Below are 24,751 nucleotides of genomic sequence, written 5' to 3' on the forward strand. Positions count from 1 at the left end.
TGATTGAAAAAAAACTCGAGTGCTTAAGAAAGATGAACAAGGGTATCATTAACATACGCATGTCAAGCTTTACTAGAGTTGCCGACTATTCAAAATTTTGAAGTAGTTTGTAAGGGACCGTCCATATAGAAAGTCACACGATTTAGGTTACTTTTGTCCTCCCACCTCCATTATTTGTCACAGTTCGTCACTGAATTAAATTAAAACTTCAACAACAGTTGGTGGTGAAACATGAACACAAAGGAAACGTGTTATATATTTTTATTAATGTTAAATAAAATATAAGAATACATATAATCAGACAAAAAATGGCATTTTTACTTGTATCGAAAAGTAGGTACTGTCATGTGAATCACATATTCATTAATTGTGTAAATAAAAAGATTCTGTGTTGAGAAAGTAAATACAGTAAACGATTGGAGCTTATTATGTATCTGTAAACTTTTCCACTATGAAGAAATGGTGTAAAAAAATCATTTGATATTAATCAAACTGAAATCTCTGTATGAGGTCATTAGGTAGAAGTGTCCAACCGGTTTTGAAATTATCTTGTCTCTATACGATGTAATAAATCATGTATAGTTTTTATTTTGCCCATGTTATATTTTTCTACCTTTAACTTTGCTTATTTGACTAGGTGTGGTCTAGAGTTAACGTGCCAAACTATATTTACGTCCTGTTACTACAAAATTGCGCTCCAGTTGGGCCTGTAGGTGCATTATAAGAGTAACGATCAAATCCCGCTTTTTGATTAGAGAGGCCTACTAATTGATCATGTTTACTGCCTGTTTTCTCTCCATTATATCAGTTTAAAATTAAGGACGGGCACAGCAGTTTCACTTCTTTGGTTGCTAGGCGCGAACACCCGAAACACGTACACATACGCACGTATTGTGTTACTTTTTAACCAGTCATTAAGCGAGTAAAAGAAAAGCTATCTAGGTATGCTCATAAAATATGAGCCACAATATACTGAATTAATAATAACAAGATATGTAATAACTAACTCGGAATGCCTGTCCCCGGTGGGACAGCAGTAAATTTACGGACTCCCAGCGCTATAATCCGGGGTTTGATTTTTCGCGGTGGATAGAGCAAGTAACCTAAAACAAAAGCAAGCAACAAATCGAAGTACCTTTAATACATTTAAAAGAAATATCGTGTTACTGTAAAATTTGAAACTTGATATTTAATTTATATATAGTTCAACGTCTTTTTTTTTTATATTGAAAAATTTGCGCGTTGAAAGCAACTAGTCAACAACGTCTACCGTCAACTCTTGTTCCTCTCTCGTTTGACATAATATTAGATTATACCGTTACTACTTAAGTGCACCCACGACTCCAAAATGCAAAGTACAAGTTCACGGCAAGGAGCACGAACCATGTGTTTTTCTGATTTACAATTCCAGCGTGTTTGTTTTCTTATAGCAAAGCCACAGCGAGCTATCTGCTGAGCCCACTGAGGGGAATCGAACCCCTGATTTTAGCGTTGTAAAGCCGTAGACTTATCGCTGTACTAGCGGGAGGCTCGAGCATGTTAACCACTAGTTTATACTTATCTAATAAAAAAGCTTTAAACTAACAAGGTCTTATTCAACAACTTGACCTTTAAAATATTACAAAATATTAAAAAATTCCATCAATTAAAAAAAGTTTGTGTTGTTACCTATAGACGTTGGAATCTCAAAGTGATTAAAATGGATCATTCATTCACCTGCGTCTCCAACAGTTTTCCGTAACTTAACTGGTATTCATAATTACTTGGAAAACGGAGAATTCGAGTCCTCTCTGTAGGCTTAACTCACAAACTTTTAAAAGGTGGCACAAAATAATCTACGAAACCATATAGTTTAATGTTTTACTCTAATATGAACTGCTTTAGAACAGTGAGTTATACACTCGTCTTTGTTACTCGCTTAAGAACTATTATAACACAGACAGAAAGCATTTACAGCTTTGGTTGAATCTTCCAACTATGACTACTCTTTCTTTACCAGATGCTACGCCAACCCCCCACCTACATTTACTAATTTCCTGTACCGGCGAGGAGGAGTTGCATATATATTATTAACTAGTCTACTTACATTTGATAAATTATAAAGCTACACAAGGACTATCTGCGCTATTCGTCCCTAAGTTTAATTCTAGAGGGAACGCAGCTTCTCATCACCACCCACCGCTAACTCTTGAGCTTCTGTTTTACCGACTAATTGTAGGATTGACCGACACGTAATAACGCCCCCACAGCTGAAAGGGCGAGCATGTTTGATGTGACGGGGTTTCGATCCCACCACCCTCAGAGTGCGAGTCGAGTGCTCTAACCACCTGGCCACGCCAGGCCTCTTAATATTGTGAAAGGTCGAGAGCACACTATGAGAAATTTGAAAGGAGGTCACTATATAGGAAATGAACCATCCCCTCCGTCTTTAGTGTTAGCCCTTATTTGATTTCTTCTTCCCCACATTTCATTCAGTTTTTAACCCATGGTTTCGAGTTCCACATACAAATGGGGAGTTTATCCTTAGTCTAGCAAACTCGTTTGTTTGGCACACAAATACAACCTATAAGTGTAAATATTTGGTGGGAATGGTGAATTTTTATTTTGTATATAACTGTGCTATAGAGTTCGATTAATTTTGATTTATTTTCAGTAAATTATTCCTTACTTTCTTCTTATAATGAAGATCAAATATACTTTATTTTTGTCGTTTTCATGTAAAAAATGTACGGATACTCTCAGAGTAATAATTGTAAGAATATATCTGATGTCTTACATGTGAAGTAATTATTTTTAAGCAATACATATTTAATCACCCCCAGTAGCATGGCGGTACTCTGAGAACTCAAACAGCTAGAAACCGGTTTTCGATACCCGTGGTGGGCAGAGCACAAATAGACCATTGTGTAGCTTTGTGTGTAATTCCAAACACTCACACACTCACATATTTATTTTATTTACACCTGAAGATTAAGATTTAATTATTCATTTTATACGTTTGACTTCTGTTCTTGCACGTACTAAATGGTACAACAGTGAGAAATTCCAAAAATTAAACAACTTTTTAGAAATTAAAATCGATACCTGAAGTGATATGGATTATTTGTATTCGAGTTTCTATAAGGTGTATCTATGGAAGAAAGGACTGTTCTTTCTGAGTATGCTTTATGTCTCTACATGTGGCTTGGAATTGCTATGCAAGACATATAATGGGCCTTTTTTATTTGTGACAGGGCTTCTTTTGGGCGCAGCGTGGCAAGTTCTTCTAATACACTAGCTGGGCATTTGTGAGCCATCTTTACCAGCATAGCCTTGGAATTTCCTTTCGTTGTTTCAATGGCAGTCTTGTAAGGAATAAGTACGTAGCAGCTGTGTGCTTGAGATACTTTTCGAAATCAAAGCTGACCACTGCTGAAGGAGAAAAATTCTTTATATGATTATAATTAAGAATTAGTTTCAAAGTTAACCAATAATACTATGCCAGAGCCAGGAAGGACTAACTGTATTAGATTGAAACAGCTGTTTTGCTTAGATCACTGACGGTTTGCTGTTTCATGACGATTTGTATTAGCACTGTTTTAATAATAACACTGCAAGACGCGCGGTACAGATTTTTAAGGAAATTATTTTCGTGAATCACAAGCCATACAAAATTGCACATTACGTATCATCTTTTATGTTCATTATACTAGAATTGTGTTTAATTTTAGAAAGAGAGGGAACTATCTTATGATGGAACTTAATGAAAAATGGCACGTTTAATGAAGATGCCCATTACCGGCAGACGTAATATTTTAAAAGTTCATGAAAACACTATGTGACATTTCAAAGGAGATCACTGGAAATGAAATGAAAACTTCTCTCAATTTATAGCATTAGCCCCTATTTATTTTCCTTTTCTCCACGTTTCACTCCATTTTTCACCGAGGTTCGATTTTTCCTTACAAATGAGTGAATCCCCCCCCCCAATCTGGTAAACGATTGGCAGGTGGTTTTTATTACAGAATTGTTTAATTAGTGGAATTTGATAAGCTGTAAATCGCTGAGCTTAGTAATCTAATACATTCCACTAATTCCTATTAGATTTAAGTAGTTGTAACAATCGGAAGCATTAATTTAGTTTAGGTAATTCTTTTTGTGAGGTTTGATGTTAATCTATTGAAGTGAACAACCTTGAAGTGATAATATAAAATGATTATGAAAATTCATAATGGAAACATCTACTGTAATTAGTTTGTTTTTTTCGTTTCGTGGCGTTACCCACCATAATCGTAATTTTGATTAATCGATTATTTTCTGTGGCGGGGCCGGTATGGCCAGGTGAGTTAAGGTGTTCGACTCGTAATCTGAGGGTCGTGGGTTCGAATCCCGTCTGCACTAAACATGCTTGCTCTTTCAGCCGTGGGGACGTTATAAAGTGACGGTCAATCCCACTATTCGTTGGTAAAAGAGTAGCCCAAAAGTTGGAGATGGGCGGTAATGACTAGCTACCTTTCCTCTAGTCTCACACTGCTAAATTAGGGACGGCTAGCGCAGATAGCCCTCGAGTAGCTTAGCGCGAAATTCAAAAACAAACAAACATTTTTCTGTGGCACTTCTTCGGCTTTTCCCTTTAGCAGAGGTGACATCCTTTACGTGTGCTGCTCTCTTCCAATCATATTTATTCATTGCCAGGTCTTTTCCAATTTATATATTCTTTAATGCCACCTTTACAGAGTTTTCTGGCATTCCATGCCTTCCCTTGCTGGCTACTAGCAGTTCTAGTATTCCCCAGAGGACATTTTGAGTCTGATATGGGGATAATTAAAATGAAAATAAATGTTAACATACATGCGTGCTTCCTAAACAAAGAACTATTTATTGAATGAAAGAGGGTAAATATATTTGCAAATTACAGTCGTCGTTTGAATTTCTTTTTAGTAATCTTGATATCTAAAGAATTCATGTTAACATTTTCTTTTTACTGTGTAGTTAAACTTTTACTAATCCTCTTAGAATTCGTGGTTACTTTCATTGAATGTTTCATTCTTGAGGCTAGAAAGGTAGACTATCTTTGCTGTAAAGAAATTCACGATGAAAAAAATATTAAAACAATATTTTGTTTGGTTTGTTTTGAATTTCGCGCAAAGCTATACGAGAGCTATCTGCGCTAGCCATCCCTAATTTAGCAATGTAAGACAAGAGGGAAGCAGCTAGTCATCACTAACCATCACCAGCTCTTAGGCTACTTTTTTACCAACGAATAGTGGGATTGACCGTCACGTTATAACGCTCCCACGGCTGAAAGGGCGAGTATGTTTGGTGCGACGGGGATTCGAACCCGCTACACTCGGATTACGAGTCGAAATTAAAATAAGATCTGGTCGATGTTCAGTTTGAGTTGGTTTGTTTTGAATTTGGCGAAAAGCTATACGAGGGTTGTTTGCATTAGCCGTTCCTAATTTTGTAGTAAAAGACCAGAGGGTAAGCAACTAGTCATCACCAACCAATTTTTAGAAGATTTTCATATTCATTCGTGAAGGAATATTGAAATAAAATTATCAATTAAAAACTACAAAAACTTAGTTTAGTTTGATTTAAGATTTTTTTCTTCGTTGTTAAAACATTTGGCGGAAAAATAATTTAAACAAAATACAAAAGTCGCACTCATTACAAAACAACCAATTATCTAGTAGGAATATATTAATCAATATAAATTGTGAAAATATCCCAAACTTTCTGAGATTGCGTTTGAGGTAGTTAGATGTTTTTATGTTTTGCGATGTATTTATTACAGTTTCTTTCGAAATTTGTTTCCAAGTTTTTATTGTAAAGTAAAAGAAAACGATAATAATTGTGGCCATCGATTACTGAAAAAAGTAATTTATAGATTTTGATATTGCTAAAAATACATTTTATGGCTTCCAGTTCACACGCTTTTATGATTTTTTATCATCAGTTATGTGTTGCATTATATATATATATAAAGCTACGAACGCATCGTCTTTCTACACCGTAAAAATTAAAATAAATATTAGTAATAAACTTATATTTTGCAAAACATAGCTTAATGATAAAACACGAACCTAATAATAAGAAACCTTTATCAGACGTTTCTAAATCGCCAAAATTTCATCATCATTTACAATATTTGTAATTACAACAGAAGTATATACACACAGAAGAAATAAAATTTCCAATTTATCTTATTTTATTTGTATATTCAAAATATTTAATTATGCTTGTATTAATGTTTCTTTTATATTTACAAATATTGTTTGTTTGTTTAATAACCTTATGTTGCTGATGACGGAATTTTGACGATTCCAAAACATCTAATAAATGCTTTTTGTTATTGCGTTCGCGTTTTATTTTATTATTAAAATAAATGTTAAAATTACAAGCATATTTTTCTGGCTTTTATGATGTTTGCTTAGAAAATAATTATCTTTTATGACTTTCCTTCCCTTATCGACATATATTTCAAAATATATAAAAATATAGTTAAAAGATAACCAGATAGAAATTCACTAATTACTGATATATAAAAGCACAGAAACAAATGGATAGAAATCTCAAGTTCTAAATTAGGTCAATGAACTTGTGGTGTACAATCATCAGATTATATACATATAACGTTTGTAATTATTCGTTTTGTTGGATACGGAAGCCTATGTACTATATTAAAATTCAATGTATTGTACCTTTTCTTTTCGTATATCATCGCATCCAGTATCACAATGCATACATACACATGAGAGTGGGGTAACAGATTTATTATACTTTCATGATTGATTGATACACAGACCAATCGTATTTAATTTAGAAATTGGGCATACCTAACTTATCTAAGTGGGTCATTTGAAGTTTTCCGCATGAACTTCCTGCCGTTACAAAATAAATAAAATGTTCTGATACAATTAGCAAGGTCCTATTTCATATTTGGTTTTAACTTTGCTAGTGTGTGAATGGCATTATTTTCATAGATATATGCCACTATCACCTAACACCGTTTTGGAGAAACTCGTAAAAGAAAGTATGAAATTTGAAAATTTTGCATTGAGGATAACTTGCATTTATTTTTTTTACTTAAAATGCTATTTAGTATGAAACTTTCAATGATAAAAACTAAGTTTTCAAACTGATAATGTGCCTGTAACTCACTAAGAGGTGTTTTGCCTACTGACTTCCGAGTGTTTTAATTGGATATACTAAAACCAGCACAGGTAGGTAGATGCACAGTTAGCGACCGAAACACTCTGACTGATACTCATGCAAAAAAATGTTTCATTGAGTGATTTTAAAAGTTAAGGTTTAATCTTATCTAGGCTCGAGCGTTGAACTGTTTATAGGCTGCCTTAACTAATTGCAGACGAAGCAAAACTATAAAGCTATTTCATTAATAGCAGTACAAAAAGAAAACGTTCTATTTTATACGCTCGACAACCAGCTGTCCAAATCTTGGAAAGCAAATGTGGATTCTCACCAGTAAATGTTCTTCATATGAACCAATATATTAGTAGCACTGCAAAATAGTAAAACCTGAAGACTTGATAGAAGTTAGAAGATATTCAAACAAGATGTTTTTATCACAATTAAAGTTTTGCTTTATAAACGAAAACACTGAATTTGCTATTTTAACCTCATCAACTTTATAGTTTTTACTCTTATATTCTGTACATTTTAAATAGGAGAACGGTGTTACAACAGTTCTACAGGCGGATGGTCTTACTAAGGTTCTATAAGTGGTCAGCGTTGATATACATTCATAGTATTGTCATAAAGATTTTAACATGTCTCAGCTTGTGTTTGTTGTTTTAATTTATGAATTTAACTGTCTTACTTATGTTTTACAAAGGAGGAGGATATCACTGTGTGGATTGTGTTACTGAGGGACTATGGCGTTTCTATAAATAAATAGTTCATGACGAGCACAGCGAAGAGTGTCTCATTGTGTCTCAACATGTGATTACGTCAAAGCATTGTAGTCCAGATTTAATAACACGTACGAAAAAGTTACAAGTAAAACCATTATTCTAACCAGACAACTATAATAAATAACAGTTACATATGTTAATTTTTGTCATACATACAATCTTAATTTAAATATTATCTGAATAAGGCAAATGATAAAGCATGGAAAGGAATTTTCTTTACATGCTTTTACAATTATCTGTATTGAAAGATTTTGTCATATGTAATGTATCGTTTTTTTAAAAATATTGTACAAGAAAGTTAGTGCAGCCAATTATGTTTTCAAGTATCAATTTAGTATGCATTTAATGTACTGAAGTCTGAAAGTCTGAACACTTATAGAAATAATTTGTTTCTATAATCAATATAATGTATAAAATTTAATTACCATAAATCCCTAAATAACATGCAATAATTTCATGTTTAGCTTTATAAATTGTTTCACTAAAGTTTAAAGTATATACGTAAATAGTGACATTTAACTATTACAATTCTTATTAATCTGTAAATATGTTCACAAATCTCTGTGTAGAAGTTGTTTCTTGCTGATTTGAAACCTTGTATTTAGGCTTGGTAATTATTATTCTTACCATTTTGAAATACGAATGTTTACTGGAGATAAAGGTCACTTTTCCAATTCTGTTGCTGACACATCCCATTTGACAAATTTGCCTGAGACTACAACTGCACAATTACTGACAGGCTCGATAAACTCCAATTGTTGGAAATACAAAGTGCGGGAGAGGTAGATTTTTAAAGCTATACAACGAAAATATAGTAATACTGCTCTCCTAATAAGACTATCGATCTCTTTTAAATACATGTAATACAAATGAATCTATAAATTAAAATCATAAACATGAAATTGAAATCTGTATCTCATGATACTGAAGTATATTAACACTATCTGTCTCTGGAACCTAAGTAAGGCCATCCATCTATAGAATCTTAGTAAAACCGTCCGTCTATAGAGCTTCAGTAGTACCATCTGCCTTTGTAAGCGGTAGATAATATAGAAGCGAAAACTACAAAGTTGATAAAATTAAAATAACGGATATAACTTTTTTGCTTATAAGATGAAACTGTAATCGTGATTTTAAAAGTTTTCAGTACTGATAATTGTAAACACAACGTTATATGAATTAGATAAAATACTAATTTTAAGACTGATTGTTACTTTAAGTTCAAACATCATGATCTACATAATCCTCTGGAGCCACTTGGTGGAACTATGGTGACAACTCTTCCCTAATAAAGCCGCGCAATCTGGTGCTTATTTACGTATCAATTATGTAACCTTCAGGTGTTAGCATACTATGTAATAGTTATGTAACTCTCAAGCAGCATCCTATGGGCGGTGAGCAGACGGGTTAATTGCTGTAAATTGTAAATACCTTTCTCAACTATTACAATTAGAATATTATACGATTCACATATTTGTCAAACAATTCCTGCAATTAGGTAGTGTACACGTTCATCGCACTATTGTTTTTGTTGTGGTAGTATGCGAACTTGAAACTGCAGTGTTGTTCTGTTTCTTAACTTATGGAACATATTTTCTGAGATGAATTTGAAGTGCACAAAAAGTAAAAATAAAAAACGTCAGATAATGTTTCCATAACTTGACGTTTTTCCTTTAACCCTAAAATTGGAAGTTTTTTTTTTTTGAATTTCGCGCAAAGCTACACGAGGGCTATTTGCCCTAGCCGAGGTGTCCCTAATTTAGCAACTAATCATCATCACCCACCGCCAACTCTTGGGCTACTCTTTTACCAACGAATAATGGGATTAGCTATCACGTTATAACGTCCCCATGTCTGAAAGAGCAGCATGTTTGGTGTGATTGAGATTCAAACCCGCGACCCGAGGAGTTCAAATGTCAAAGAAGCAAGTTCAAGGGTAATCTCTATCATTATTATAGCGTATAATAATTATGGATTTAATTATATTATTATAATGCATTTATTATTATTTCTTTGATACTACCATAAAGTAGCATAAACATTGGAGGTAAAATACTGCATTCAAAAGTCGGAGATTTCGTCCTCGACTTGACGTCAGAGTGTTGCACAGATAACACGAAAAATCAAATTTGTGCTAAAAAATGCTGTCCAAATACAACTGTCAAAATAGAACAACTTTTTTCCCCATATAGTTATTACAAATGAGGCAACTTAAACAATTTTAATAATTGTTTAATAATTATTAAATAATTATTGCCTAAATAATTATTAATATTTTGCCTCTTTAAATCTTTCTTTTTACACTATAATTCCAAATATAGTCTTACGACTCGAGGTTAAGTCTTTATGTATTAACTAACTGTACTTTAGTAGCTAATTCAAGATATTTACGTATAATGATTATATCAAACATGGAATATACAGTGATGTGAAAAAGTTAGGATACCCTATAAAAGCCTGTGTATTTTTGTAATATTTTTGGATATAAAGATATTTAATCTCAATTTTAACAATACTGAGAGATTATAGGAATATAACTAAACAATCTTGAAAAGTCTTTTCTTCAATTTTAATTGTTTAGTTATATTCCTATAATCTCTCAGTATTGTTAAAATTGAGATTAAATATCTATTTATCCAAAAATGTTACAAAAATACACAGGCTTTCATAGGGAGTCCTAACTTTTTCACATGACTGTAACTGCTTTTATTAGACATGTCAATGTTTTTAGACCATGTGAGAAACTAATTATTATAAATGGTGTTAAAAACAAGAAAGTAGTAAATATCTACGTTGTTATTTGCGGAATATTTTAAATATTAGTACGTAATAAATATATCTATATGTAAGGAGTTGACACAAAAAATCAATATGTACACATTCACAAGCTGTGAGGTACGCTGGCTTAACGATAATCTAAGACGTTAAGGAAGATATGAAATGTCTCGGGCTTTGTAAACGACGATGACTGTTGCAGACGATTATAAAATAAACATAATAAAACTGATTGTCTAAAGAGAAAGATTCTCGGGAATAAAATTAGGAAACTTTATCAACTACTTCGCGTGAAGGTTTTATTGACAGACATGATTGGGTGTATACCTGATACTAATAACCTTCATCTTTTGTGTTATATGGGCCAAAAAAAAGGCTCCGAATAAGTAACGTTATACCTGTAACGCCAACCCCGAAGTGAAGTCAATAACGGTTGGTGAAGTTGACTGATGGTGAAAAAATAATAGTGTAAAATCTGTCTAATCCGGAAACTGCATATATAAAGGAGGGAACCTGTACAAGCCGGAAATATCAAAATTTTGCAGCATTATCTTAAGATTTCTCTTATAAAAGGCCCTCTATAGGGCGGAACCTGTGTAACGCGGACGGAAAACTATCTTTCACCTACGTTATCTATCAGCAAGTGGAAGAATTAGAACCTGAGTAAGGCGGAAAAAATGCTTTTAATTAAATATTAATTTCTTATTTAATTAATAATTTTTTATATATTAATAACTTCTCAGACATTTTGTTACAGTAAGTATTGGTTAAATATATTCTGTTCTTTTTTCTGCCGTCATTATTTTTTCAGTTAAATTAGTTTCATGATTTGTAGAAATATATTTGTCTTTTAAGTGCAAAATTCTAGTCTTTAAATAATTCTCACGAAAAATAAATTCATATCATCCCTAATTTTAAAATTTAGGGAAAATTTACATGGGTAACAGATAAAAGTAAAAATCGGCGCTGTTTCAAAAATTTAAGAAATAATCAACTTCTTGTGAAATGGAAAGCGAATAATGAAACGTGGATGACAAGTGCTATGTTGGAGGAATGTTTTAACAAATTAAACAAAAGAATGGAACAAGAAAATAGAAGTATTGTACTTTTCCTAGATAATGCAACTTGTCACCTAAAAGTTCAACTTTCAAATGTTCATTTAGGTTTTCTACCTCCATGTACAACATTTATTGATGTTTAAAGAAATTATTAATTGAATGAGAAATTAATATTTAATGAAAAGCATTTTTCCGCCTTACTCAGGTTCTAATTCTTCCACTTGCTGATAGATAACGTAGGTGAAAGATAGTTTTCCGTCCGCGTTACACAGGTTCCGCCCTATAGAGGGCCTTTTATAAGAGAAATCTTAAGATAATGCTGCAAAATTTTGATATTTCCGGCTTGTATATGTTTCCGCCCTATGCAGTTTCATTCTTAGACAGATTTTACTGTATAACGTTCCTCTTAAAAAATTACATATAATTAAGGAAATGCATGTCTAAGCCGGAAATTTTACTCGTCTCGGAAGCCTTAGACAGGTTTTACCGTAAGAGTAAAGTTGTGTGAGTACTTACCAACGTGTCTTAAAAGTAGTTGGGTTAAACTAGGAATTCTTCTAATGTGAAGGAATGATTAAAAATGAGGTAACTTAAACAATTTTAATGTTTACGTTAGACTAAAAACTATTCTAGTATGAGAGAAATGATTACAAGTGAAGTGATTTAAACAATTTTAATAGTTGGGCTGGATTAGAAACCCTTTATTATTGAATTAATAATTACATATGTAGCTTAACCAATCTTAATAACTACGTTACACTACGAACATTTTAGTGCAAAAGGAATGACTAAAAGATTGAGGGTTATTCTAGTGTGAAAAGAATTATTTCAGGTGAGGTAACTTAAACGATTGTAATAGTTGGGTTTGATTAGAAACTCTCGTATAAAAGGAATAATTACGTATGAGTTAACTTATACATTTTTAATAACTAAGTTACACTAAGAATTCTTCTAATGTGCAAGGAATGAAATAACCAATTTTAGCAACCAAGTTGGACAAGGATCTATTTTATTATCAGAGGAATAAATTACAGTTCACTGATGATAAGTAACTACCAGTTCTAGAGGTATAGGGGGGAAATTAAATTGATCGAGCGAAGCGAGGGAATGTGAGCCATAAGTTCATACATTAACGCCAGGTTCCAGAATTCGCCTTAAGGCCATGAAAGCACTTGAGGTCTGGATTCAATTTTATACATTTTCCTGCTTTTCCCGACTTGTACCTGGTTTGTTTGCTTTTGAATTTCGCGCAAAGCTACTCAAGGGCTATCTGCGCTAGCCGTCCCTAATTTAGCAATGTAAGACAAGAGGGAATGCAGCTAGTCATCACTAACCATCACCAGCTCTTGGGCTACTCTTTCACCAACGAATAGTGGGATTGACCGTCACATTATAACGCCTCCACGGCTGAAAGGGCGAGCATATTTGGTGCGATGGGGATTTGAACCCGTCACCCTCAGATTACAAGTCGAACGCCTTAATCTACCTGGCCATGCCGGACCTGGCCAAATTGAAAAGCGGGAAACCTGATATTTCCAACATGTATTCAATTAATAACACACTAAAGATATACTATACAAATATTAAATGAAATATAAAGCTGAAACGAAGAAACAAAAACGACTGTTTTCACTTGTTACATGCTACATAATTTTAGTTTCTATCCACAATACTAAATCTGAGAGAATTATTAATTAGCTAACGACTTTAACAGAAATGTAGTGTTTTTCTGTACTTCAAAATTTTGTTTAAATGTAATTCTAGTTGTTTACTATGATATATTCTTCTGCTTCAAAAATATGTTTTAAATGTAATTTTATGTACATAACCGAGCACAAGTGATACTTCTGCAGACAATTCAGTATCAGAAGGAAAACGCTTTTTTATACTTTTTTGGAAAAAGTTTTGGATTTACAAGTATTTTTGGCCAAAAGTAAGAAAAAATGTTACCAGTGTTGTACTTTCTTTTTTCTTAGTGGGAAGAGGGGAGTTAATGGATATAAGAATAAGATTATATCGATGCGTGTGGTGTGCTCATTGTGTAGTTTTGTGCTTAAAAACAAAGAAACAAATTGGATTCATTGATTATTTCTAGAACTTCAGTACTTAAACTGCAAGGTTTACAATTCGTATCTCATGATACTATTAATATTAAATAACAAAATATATAAAGTATCCTCATTGTCTAATGACACAAGTTTAGATGTGTAACCTAAAGTTGTAGTGACAATAATTTATATATTGACATGAAGAGACACAGAGCATAAAATAAATTGAAAGAAATTATAATAAAATATAAAAATTTTATTTGAAAAGTGAAGTTTACTAAAGAAGGAACATAAGATCTACGATTATAATGCCCGTCTTGCGGCACAATTATTTTGTAGCTTAATATTAGAAATAAATAAGGTTTCCTTATATTTATAGACGTGAAAAGCAGCAAAATGTATAAAATTGAATCCAGACCTTAAGTGCTTTCATGGCCTAAAGGCGAATACTGGAATCTGGCTGAAGTGGAAGAAAAATTTGGTAGACTGACATCTAACTGCCTTAAAATTTAAAACCATTGTTACAGCTGCTGATTTTGATGCACTTGTACCTTGCCTCTACGTGTCCTACAAATCTCTGATGCACGAGAAGTTTCTCGATTATAAAACTTGTTGTATCGTGTCATTAGTGAATGTTTCTTTTCCTTGCAAGCATTATCTCTAATCAGTGATGTCGAGAAAACCCACTTGTAGAGAAAAATGTGTATGTAAAAACGGATCGTTTGGGTTTAGAAAATTTTGTACGTAGAGGAGCGAACCTTATGATGACCAAAGAAGGTCTAAACGTTGTTTGCTCCTCCCTCTACATACAAAAATTTCTCAACTCAAACGAGCCGTTTTTACATATATAAACATTATCTCTATTGTAATTTGGTATGTACAGTGTTGAATGTTTTAATATTTGTCTAAGGGTTTGTCCGATTTTTGCACAAGCCCTACTAATGGTAACTTTATATTTTCTACAACTCATTCAAAGGATGTTGTTATTATTGTTTGTAATTAAGCTTAAAACTGCATAAAGAGCTATCTGTGCTCTACCCACCATAGGTATCGAAATCCAGTTTTTTATCATTATAATTCTGCAGACATACAGCTGTGCCCCTGAAGGGGGGGGGCTGATTGTAAAGATCTTTTTACGTCTGTCGCCGATGTATGGAATAGTCCAAGTTACAATGTTGTGTGTGTCATCCTGTTTACAACTAGTGAAAAATCACCATTTTATTTTTAATTTTCTGTGAAGCACTTTTGAATGAATTAGAGATAAAACTGAGTAACTGTCAGTTCAAACATATGTTGTAGGTCTGCCAGTCCTTCAAGTTTGCTTTCATTGAAATTACAAATTTATTTGATCTTCATGATTTCTTTTGTGATAGGTCCAAACGTTGTTTTGTACTTTATTTCAGTTGAAATTTTAATACCAATACCAGCTATTTTGAGAACACAAAACTTACCACAAAAAGTTGGTAAGTTTAACCCAGTGAGTATTCTAGGTTGCTCCTGAAGAAGTTATAGAAAAGAAACATTGAGTACAATTAATGAAATTTTGTTCTGTAGTCAATGGTCACTTTTCATTGTACAAAAATGTAGGTGGTTTTGTTTTACTTTCTCTATTTATACTTACAGTCCATTGCTATATTATATAAAAAAAGATGTAGTTATTGGAAAAGAAGATGTATATATTTTCTAAAAAGTTGGGTGTAATTCATCACATATCATATTCACATAATAGTAGTAGTAATGTATTGATATATATGCATATTTTAGGCCAAAAAAAATTAGTTTTTCTTTATTTATTGTCTACCAATGCTACTCAAAACATATTGATGTAAATAGGAGCAACTCCCAAAAGATGTAAAGGAGTATGAGGGCACTTCTGTATTCTTTAATTTTAATTATAATGACAAATTACAGCCATCAGCATTTCCTTTGCTGAAGTTAAAAGAATAATGATTGCTTACATGCATACAACTTAAGGACAAGAGACCTATTGGCCCATTTAGATCATCCAATAGGTTGTACTACACTTTAAAACAAAATTAAAATATTCAAAATCAGCCATTATCATTCAAGTATTTATTAAGACCCTCCTTACATGCCCTTAAATTAATTGCATCTACCACATCTGAGACAAACTATCCTAGAAGGAAAATAAAGCTGTTTTAGTTGAAGATGATTCCTACCCTGCCAAAATTTATATTTGTGTCCTCTTGCCTTGTCATTCTCACCACTAAATACAAAAAGAAAAAAAACAGATGGTCAATTTTTCTTACAGTTTTCAACACTTCAATCGTATCTTCACTAACTCATTTTTTACAAGAGAAAACAATTTCAGAGATCTAACCTCTACTTATTTGACAATAATTCAATGTCTTTCCCAAAATAAGGAACTAACTACTGAATATTGTACTTTATTAGTACTAAATGTGGTCTAACTAATGACATTATAACCTATTTTTACAAAAACATCGAATAAAAGTCTAAATGACCTGAAATCCTATTTGCCATTTATCCATCCAACTTGCCAAATAATCTTGTATAGCAGCAGCATCCACCTGAAAGTGTGTAACACCCTATATTTTAATATAATCAGGAAATTTAAATAATCTATTGACAATACCTTCATTTATGTCATTGATGTAAATTAAAAACATCAACAGCCCTAATAATGAGCCCTGAGGTTCCCAACTTATAACATAAATCCAACTTAACTGAACACCATTGATAACAGCTCTCTTTCTTTCAACTAACCAGTTTTATATCCTATGAGCTAATCTATCCCCCATACCTATAGAATTGTTTTTAACAAGTCTTTTATATTGCACATTATCAAATACTTCCTGTAAATTTAGGTGCACCAAATCCACACTTTTATGTACATATGCGTTAACATTTTCAAAGAATGTTAGAATATTAGTATGACAAGATATATCCCCTAGAGAAACCGTGCTGAGTATGTAATAAAATGTTGAACTTTGTTAAATGACTTTGCAAAGCATCATTTGTCACTTTCAAAACATTTCCCATCACTAATATAAGATTAATAGACCTATAGTTACTGAGACAACTTTTCACTTACCTTGTAAAGACAGTAATATTAGCACCTTCCAATCAACTACTTTTACAAACCAATAGTAATTTAAAACACATAATCCATGAACTTATTATATAGTATGATATTGATAAAGGTTTATTAGTTTATACTGTTAAATTTTTCATTTGAGACGGTTATTTCTTGTGGTTTAGTTAGCTTCTATTATGTGTTAGTTTTGGTTTCAGTTTATAACTAAAAAATGATGGACCTATTGAACTAGACTTTGAAAGTACTGCACTTTTCTATTGTTTGTTTGTTTTATCAATTTCAGTGTAATTTTGTGAACTTAATATTTTGAAACTCTCCTTGAGTTGCATATCTTAATAACATATATTGTCCCAAAGCAATTATCATTCTAAAAGGGAAAATGAATAGCATTACTTAGTCTTACTCCACTCAATTTCATTCACACCCAATTATAAAGCTTTATTAACATAAACATAATAATTTGAAACAGGATGAATGTTGCAAAAAATACATATATTTAATTTACTTTAATGAAGAACAACAACATGAAATCCATAAAGTGGATCATATGGAACATTAAATTTTCATCATTTTATTTTATAAGAATTATTCCCTAATTTTATATAAATATAAATTTTAATTATTTACCTGTATAGTCTTCATCCAAAGCCATAAAGTTGTTGCTGTGCGTTTAAAATTTACATAAATCAAAAAATTATTATATGTTATCGCAATGGTATGAGATTTCTTTAGTTATTATCAAATAAGGTCAGTCAATCTAAAGTAAGTTTCATGTGTATTTAAATGTAATTGAAAATGTGTATTTAATTTTCATTGTAAAATTTACCCTAAAAGTATAAATCTATATACAAAATATTGCATGCATAATAGAAGTATACAGTTGTTGCAATTATTTAGTCACTGATTAATTTTTACCATTTTTTTAGCCTACATATAATGCTTGTATAATGAACAAAAACCAAGTTAGAGTTCAAAATTGATGATATAGAGAAAGTGAAATATTTTTCACATTTTGCTTTTATAGGTTTTTTGAGTGTCATGTAAACTCTAAAAGGGCTCTCTTTGAATAAATTGAATCAAACCTGAATACTTGATGCTTCTGAAACTGGTCGTTTTCTACTATAAGTAAGGAAGTTTCAGTTTTATTATTTCAGCAAAATATTTAGTTTTGACTTAGACAGTTGTCAAAATATATATAAACTGTGAATGGTCTGAATAAAATGCACCATTTAAGCAGTTGAGGCCCTTAGAAAAAATACCAACTCAAATATCTGCATATTCTGGTAAACCACACTGTAGAAAGGCAGCCATTAAGAATTATATACCATATTTTTCAGTGTATAAGACACACCTTTGTATAAGAAACACCACAGTTTTCGAGGTTATCTTCAGGGAAAAGAAAATATTTTCCACAGTTATCATTTATTTCTATGTTCAACATCAGCATAATTTTTCTTATTCTTTGGAATACTTGAAAAGTAGTAGACACATAAGATTTTTGACCTTTGGGGTATAGGACACAGGGGGGTTTGGAGACTCCTTTTTTTGAAAAAAGGTGCATTATATACACCATAAAATACTGATTGAAGACATCTTGGAACCTTTTCTTTAATATTACTTCAAATATTTCTATATGATTTTAAAATTACCTGTTTTAACCAAAAGATGGAATAGCTGTATGTTGTTATCATCCAATATTTATTTTCCAAAGCTATAACATTGGTATTTGTGGAAACTCAAATCATCCAAAGTATACAAAATATCAAAGGTTTACTAAATATAAAACATAATATCAATCAATAATGAAGGAGTGTTTGGTCAAGACTTTGCAAAAAGTACTAAATTTCTAAATCAAAGAAATAGAAATATTCCAAGAAAGGAAAATAGACCATATCAAATTAATACTAATAATGATGAATCAGGAAAAGAAAAAAGAACCAAAATAAGGAAACCTTGATTTGCAAGGTTAGTCATAATAATAGTATTAGAATTTTTTCAAAGAATTAACAATAAATCACAAATAAAAGAACAAATGTGTATTTGCAACTGAATCTTTTAAGGAATCAAATATCATGTGTATTTTACAAATTTCTAACTTAACATCCCTCCCTCTCTCTCTCCTCTGTCAAACTTCAACTCTTAAAGGTATTTATTGTCTTGTGTGGCAATAAGATTATAACGTGACTAACTACTTAATGTTGGTTTTACATAATCAGTCACAAACTTAGCATCACTGCTAGGAGATCCTGATGTCTTAATATTTATGTTATATATTTATTTATTTATTTCATTTATAATTTATGTATTGTTCTTCTTTTCCTTTTAGTTCAGTTATAATTTTATTTGCCTTAAAAGCAAGCTAACCTCCCTCCTAGTATATATTAAATCATAACTGAAAATGAAATAGAAATTGTTACCTATTTTTCTAATTTTTAGTTAAAATTGGTTTAAAAACTAATTAAATTATATTTAAAATATATAATTGTTTACAGTTTTCATTTAAGATATTCCTAAAATTAGTGAGCTTTACCTTTCAACTCTGTTAGTGTATAATTTGCCTGGTATGTAGATTTGACTTTGATATGAAACAATAATAATTTATATTACCACAGTTATAACTGTTTTAGGTATTTTTAGGGAGGCTGTTACTTGAAACATATTTCAAAGTAAAGTGAAGACACACTCTGAGTAAGAAGAATGAAATCAAATTTGATGTACTCCCTAAGAAAAAAAAAAGTGTGTGTTTACGACCATTTGTTGTAACTTTCTTAAATTTTATGCTGTAATGATGGTAGTGGAGAATGTTTTATTTGAATGATAAGTATGTTAATTTAATTGGAAGAGCATCAGCTTTGCAGTAGATAGAAGTTAGTAACTTTCACGTCTCAGAAAGTCATTAGAATCAAGAGGATGGCAACCCACCTATATTATTATGTGCTAAGCTTAGCAACTAGCCTGGTGTTAGGTAAATATTCATAGCTTAAGGAGAACTGTAATGTGTTTTGGGCTTGTAATTGTTGGGTGAATGCCCTGAAGATACCAATTTGTATTTTTTATAATAACCAAATGTTTAGAATAATAAATAGTCAGGTTTGAGGTGATAAGCAATGACATTTTTATAAAGGATACAAACTAATTCATATTTTTTCAATAATTGGACTGTATTAGATTTTCATTTTATTATTTTATTTTGCAAATTGAAATTTTTTGAAAACTAGAATAATATTTAATTTTACACAGGTGGTCAACCAATAGAATTATAAAAGTGTGGTAGGTTAGTTTGTAGAGTATCAACCTGACATGTATTAGGTACCAGGTTTAATCTTTCTTATAAAGTGTGTGAATATTATGCCAAAAATAATGGGTAGAAATTGTGTGGATGCATTATCAAGATAATGCTTTATTGTGTAAATATTGTTCTGGAAGTTGAAAGAGGTAACTGTAACTTCAGTTTTATCTGACCTAAATACTAAAAGAAAAATTACATAAGATCTGGGTAAATACTTGTTTTCTGGCATTGTTCAGCTTATGGGTAAATCACTTTAAGCAGCTAGTATCAATAGTTCCAGGAGCTATAACAAATGGCTAATTACTATTAGTTACCAAGGCTTGTCTGTACCAGTTGCTTTAAACCACTTTATGCAGGAGAAGGTGAATGGTGAAGCCTTGGTAGAATAAAGGTTTTTTCTGTAGCTTTGTTGTGTTTACTTGCAGAATAAGTTGTTTACTGTGGCATTCACTTCATTACATAAAAGTAAAATTGAATACTAGTGTTACATTTGAAATGACTGTTAATATACCCTTCCAAAACAAGTTAAGAATATATCTATAATGATTGTATAAGATATATTTAAGTGATTTTTGAAATTCTTGTGAAGGTGTTCTTCATATACATCTTGTAAATCAAATGTCCAGTAGTCATAAACATGTTTCAGTCCTTTTGCTTAAGTAAAGCTTACATAATGTATGACAAATGACTATCTCATAGAAACTTGAACCAGCTTAACCCTGTGTCAACTTCTTGGGACAAGGCTCAGTCATTTCAAAGTGTGAAACAAATGATTATAAAAGTTAACATGAGTTTGGAGTTCTCTACTTTGTGTGCTATTTGAAATAGTTCTTGAAGTAATCCATAGCTCATAAGATAACACACTTAATCTGACCCTTTTGTCTGGTTTGAAGATGTGGTGTTGCAATACTTTTACTCCTGTCCTTATCTTAATTTATTTTTCTTGAGTTTTTGTCCTCTATGGACATCTTGAGAAACCTTCCCTCCAGCTCCAGTAACTGGTTTGAGTTCAAACAAACAGAAACAGGTAAGTTAGCAACCAATACCCTTTATGCCTAAAGAATATCTGTTTATTTGCTTGTGTATTTGTCTCTCCTTTGCTGCCTGTGCATGCAGTATCACTGCATAACATTTCTTAAACCTACTGTACCATGGATACTTTATAACATAATGTTTAGGGATAACAAGGGACCTACTAGTCCATCTTGGCTGTCCTATCCTCTACGTTGAACTATTAAAAACAAAACTAAAACTTAAAGCCAGCCCTTACCATTCATGTAGTTATCAAGCTTTCTCTTAAACTCACTTAAATTTACTGCCTGTACAACATTTGAAAATAACCCATTCCAGAGGGTAACCACCCTGTTAGAAAAATAAAACTGTTCTTAGCTGAAGATGACTCCTATTTTGCAAAAATTTATATTTTTATCCCCTAGTCATTCTGTTCTCACTTTTGAGTATGAAAAAGATGATGCATCAACACTATTGATTCCTTTTATAATCTTAAACACTTTACTCAGATCCCCTCCTAACTTTCCTTTTTATTTAGATAAAACAATTTGAGAGATTTCAACCTTTCTTTACAGGACAATTCCTTCTTTCCGGACACCAGTCTAGATCTTCTAAAGCTTCCATCATACCAATCAATTTAAATTTTTTAAATTTGTGATGTTTTTCTTTAACTTTACCTGTTATAACCTTTGTGACCCAACCTTGTTTTCTACTTGCAGCCATGATTTTCATTCTATAAGGAATATGTTTAGTTTGAATATTTAAAAATTTATCCTTACACATTTTCCACATTTAATCAGTATTTTCAAATAACTGAGCTGCCCATTTCACAATAAATAACTATGTAATAGACATCAGGTTTGACTGAATATTTTATAAGAAGTCTGGTGCATGAAAGCTTTTGCTGCTTTTAATAAGGTAATATAGTCAGTGTTATGGAGAGCTGGTTAAGTGAAGTCTACAGAAATGTAAATCGTGAAGAATAAGTATTTTTTGTCAAGACTGATGAGCAAAACAAGGGTAACTCTTGTTTTATTTAAATTGAGTTTATATCCAGTTGAAAACCTGATATAATAACAGGTGATTCATTGAAGAGCATACAAGTGAAAAACCTTGAAATGAAAAGATAAAAAGAATGATGTTTACTTTTCCATAAAGTTTAATATTTTGAAATTTTAAGTTTGAAGTTAAGGTAAAATTATCCACAATACTGAGATGTGTTTTAAGAAGAAATGATTATCCAGTTTGTCATCATCTGATAAAACTTCTTGCAAGTTATTCATTATTATAAAATGAGAATAAAAGTTTAATAATTTTAGTAATCTCAATTATACATCTATTAATAGTTAAAAATCTTGGGACTTTATGTTGAAACTATATGTAAGATATTATTTTTGTTTCAGTAACAGGTATTTAAATATACCAACGTGTGCAAAGTGCAGTAATTTTATTAAGAAAGCTGCCTTGACTTTGTATTGAACCCACAACCCACAGATGTTTAGTTTATATCAGTTTTATAAAACTGTTGCTGTATGTAGTGAACTAACAGAGTTTAATTTCCAAACACATGCTGACCCTCACAATATCATTCCACTTTCGACATGGCTCATCCTTACCTCCAACAGACTGTACAACATAGTATGTAATCCAGCTACCCCTTAGCTGGCATCACGCAAGTTAGGTCAAATTTTTAACCAAACATGAAAAAATATTTGATTTATCATTCATTGATTGTAATACAACTGTAATCTTACAAATACAATATTATGATATATGTATTAACCTGGAGTTCAGTTATGAACTTTATGACTCATAACAACTAATGAACATTTGAAGTTAAAATAAAACAATGAAGCAGGTTTTCACCTCTACTACTCACTAGCATTTGATTAATTTTTTGTAGTGAAGCACAGTTTTTATGTATTTCAGAGTATTGTTATGTCCATCTAGTGTAACAAAACATTAATTTTCTAAAAATGCACTGGATTGTTTACTATCAAGTGAGTATGAAACTACAAGACAATTAGTTAGTTCACTTTTCTAGAAATTTATTAAATCACATAAATATTAACCATTACAGCAAAGTAAGTTGTGATTTGATGCAATGGTGACACGGTAATGCATATCAGGCTGGGAAACCACAATACATCTGCACAGTTTTGTAATTAATAAGAAATTGATAATTGTTTATATACCATAAAATTACTATACTTTGTTGGCAAAAAAAGCAGTCTTATCTGACATTGTGAATACATACATTACACCACTCAAGCATGGTTCTACAATTTGTTATTTTATTTTTTTAAATTTCATAACATACATTGAAGTTTATTTTTGTAGAAAGTTAAAATAATACAAAGGACATGACTGTAGTAGAGGGAAGCAGGGAGGTGTATTATTCTTCACTATCACAGAACATCAACTTTTTGAGCTTGCCTGATCCTACAGATGTCTTTGATCTACAGCATGTTATTGGAGAAGGAACATATGGAGAAGTTTTTGCAGCCAGAAATAATTTAAATGGTAAGTGTATTAATGTGTATTTATACATAATGTTCACAGGTTACTTATTTAATGAATTTTGTCATGTTTTAACGGTCTGACCCATGGTTGGTTTGTGTAATATCTGACACTTGCACATGCTTGGTATCATTATACTTTTCCAAGCAACAACTCTCACTTCATTTTAGTCCAGTGAAGCTACAAACTATTTGGTATTCTAAATCTCTTACCATCTTAACATGAAAAAATTGAGTGAAACCTTTTGCATTTATAACTGAAGCATTAAAAACACTCAAACCTTTACATTTAAATATTTAGCTTTCTATAATATTTACTTATTTTCTCTGTTATTAAATAGAATATATTTAGTGGTATCCTAAATTTTAAAACTGATACATAACTGTATTTTTAGAGATTATTAATTTCGCTGTTCAAAAGCCAGCACTTTTATGTGATACCAGTGGTTTTGTTTTGTGACTCAATTTTTAAACATGCATGATTGTTTAAATCTGTAATATTCACAGCTGTGATTTGTTGATTGTTTTGAAAATCAAATACTTTCTGTGGAATTTTCAGGTCCTAAGAAAGTATTTATCATTATACCAAATAGGCTAAAGCTAGTTCTAATTAACTGTTTATGCTCTAATAACTTTCAGAAAGAGATAAAAATACTGCTATACTTTATAAGACAATAGTATATTTCAGGAGAAATGCTCCAGTGTTGTACTTTAGATTGTTTTTGGATAGTGATTTGTAACATTCTGTAATTTTAACTATGTGACAATTACATGTTTATTTTTCTTTGTTTTGTTTTTTACATTACCATAATCTTGTAGTTTTTTACACTAATGATGCCAAAAGTTGTTTAGCTTAAAATTGAAGGCAGTAATCAAAAGACTGTTTATAATGAAAAGAGAGAAAAGAGAAAAGTAAACTACAATGTTCAGAATTAGAAATATCAAGTCTCTTTAAGGTAACAGGAAAATGTATTTCTGAGCACTAGTACAGAACACATCTTTAACAACAGGTTAATTTCAAAGACTATTATATGTATATTTATATAATGTATCTGG

General features: G+C 31.5%; 1 protein-coding gene across 7 annotated transcripts in view; it reads left to right on the forward strand.

Moving 5' to 3' along the window:
- LOC143258674 (myosin-IIIb-like) overlaps nucleotides 1-24,751 on the forward strand; it is a 96,812-nt gene that overhangs the window by 16,873 nt on the left and 55,188 nt on the right. For all 7 annotated transcript variants that reach the window (XM_076518051.1, XM_076518053.1, XM_076518054.1 and 4 more), the window contains exon 2: nucleotides 23,517-23,699. In XM_076518051.1, coding sequence (XP_076374166.1) covers nucleotides 23,540-23,699 — 160 coding nt within the window. In that variant the 5' untranslated portion in view covers nucleotides 23,517-23,539. The remainder of the gene's footprint in view (nucleotides 1-23,516; nucleotides 23,700-24,751) is intronic.

Source organism: Tachypleus tridentatus, chromosome 8 (assembly GCF_004210375.1).
Source record: "Tachypleus tridentatus isolate NWPU-2018 chromosome 8, ASM421037v1, whole genome shotgun sequence".
Classification (NCBI taxonomy): domain Eukaryota; kingdom Metazoa; phylum Arthropoda; class Merostomata; order Xiphosura; family Limulidae; genus Tachypleus; species Tachypleus tridentatus.